Source organism: Perca fluviatilis, chromosome 4 (genome assembly GCF_010015445.1).
Source record: "Perca fluviatilis chromosome 4, GENO_Pfluv_1.0, whole genome shotgun sequence".
Classification (NCBI taxonomy): Eukaryota; Metazoa; Chordata; class Actinopteri; order Perciformes; family Percidae; genus Perca; species Perca fluviatilis.
Genome location: NC_053115.1, coordinates 34,369,751 through 34,371,502, shown reverse-complemented (window position 1 = coordinate 34,371,502; position 1,752 = coordinate 34,369,751). Strand labels below are relative to the sequence as shown.

At 42.8% G+C, this 1,752-nt stretch overlaps 1 protein-coding gene across 1 annotated transcript; it reads right to left on the bottom strand.

The window, feature by feature from the left end:
* Positions 1–408: 408 nt before the first annotated feature.
* Positions 409–1,274, bottom strand: LOC120557093. The gene is made up of 2 exons (XM_039797130.1): positions 998–1,274; positions 409–827 (listed from the first exon to the last, which is right to left on the bottom strand). The coding sequence occupies exons 1-2, from the start codon at positions 1,245–1,247 to the stop codon at positions 409–411; spliced, it is 669 nt and encodes a 222-aa protein (XP_039653064.1). The 5' UTR covers positions 1,248–1,274.
* Between the last annotated feature and the right edge of the window lie 478 nt (positions 1,275–1,752).

The window sequence follows — 1,752 nt, the reverse complement described above, 5'->3', positions numbered from 1 at the left end:
GAACACAAATTAGGAACTCAGTTTCAATTTCATGACTGTATTTTTCAACATTTTGGTATCTGCAACTAAGAATACATGTTTGTCTGTGTACTAACTGGCTGTAAAGCCCAACCTCATCATGCATTACATTTTCCAGTGTTCAAAGTTTGAGGGAAACATCTGTATTAAAGGTTAATACACCAACCATGGTGCAAACATGTGAGAACTGATACTTTCCGTATTGCTATTTAACAAGAAAATTGAAAATAAATTGAAAAAAAATTGAAGAAATTTAAATTAAACAATTACCACTTAAACTGAAATAACAAGACCATTTGATCTTCTAAATTAGCTCTCTCAAAACCCTGGATATGGGCCAGATGACCTTTCTGGCAACACATTCTAGTGGCTTTAAATCCTGGAAAGTCTTTAAACAACAGACTGGTTACATTTCAAAAAGACCAAGTGTGACAGTGTCTTTGCCGAAAGCCTGGCACGGTGAGGACGCATGATAAGCCCTCCATGACTGAACACCCTCTCCACTGGTGCACTGGTAGCAGGGACAGCAAGCACTCTCATAGCCACAAGATAGAGTCGCGGGAATGCCTTGGACTGTCTTTTCCAGAACTCAAGACAGTCCACTTCATCTTCATCAGATGCTACCTGGATATAGCGGATGATCTCAGCCTGGACAGATGAGCCATGATCCGCACTTTTCTTGGTGCTTTTCTTCCGGTAGCCAGAGAAAAGACGTGGAGTTTTAGCAGGTGGTGGTGACTCCTCCTGATCATCGTCTCCACTGCTGCTTTCAGGTACAGTCAGTTTCCGAGCCTCAGCCAAGACCAGGTCTGTAAGTTTATCAAAAACCATGTTTAGTTACAGCATCATGGGACTGATATACACAGTGTCAATGTTGTGAATCAATCTAGGAAGACAATATATTAAATAATTGGCATTTTTAATATGCATAATGTGATGTGTATGATAGTTTGTGTTTGGAAATGGTGGGTACACCTACCTATTATCATCTCCTTGACTTCACTCTTCACTTCATCTGGTGCTTGGACATCTTGCTCTAGCCAAAAGAGGCAGAATGATGGATCTAGTAATGCTGACATCATGTAGACAATGTCCTCAAATGGAAGATCTACTGCCACGTCACTGGAATCATCCATTTTCACACTCACAAATATACCCTTAAAGCGGTGTTGAAGGGACTTCTGCAGGGCTTTCACTAAACCAACCAGGTGGCGAGTAGCATTCAACATCCTGATGAGATGGCTGTTAAGTGACAGTACACAAGGGATGCCTGCACTAAGGGTCACAACTTTCTCCCCTTGAGGGCCAAAACTTCCACAAGTTCTTTCAGCTGACCCCATTCTCTGGCTGATAAACACAGGTCTTTATGACCTTTGGTGTCCAGGAGTGTATTCAGGCTTTGAAGATCTGCTTTAACAAGGCGCAGAGTGCTGTTCCATCTTGTCACTACAGCAGAGGGGATGCTACGGTTGGCTCCATACTCTGCTTCAAATTCCTCTTTTAGGCCACAAGTAAAATGCAGTAAAGTGCAAAATGTTGTCACCTTTGCCATTGCGCTGTTCGGAACTTTTACATCTTTAAGTCCATCTCGCACAACAAGCTGCAGCGAATGTGCAAAGCACTGAAGTCATTTTTGCTGGCAGCTGCTCTGGATGGATTCCACATCATCCTGGTTATCCTCATTTACGTCCTCCCACAGGTCGCCATTTTCCAGGTCACTGTCTTCGCTACTTG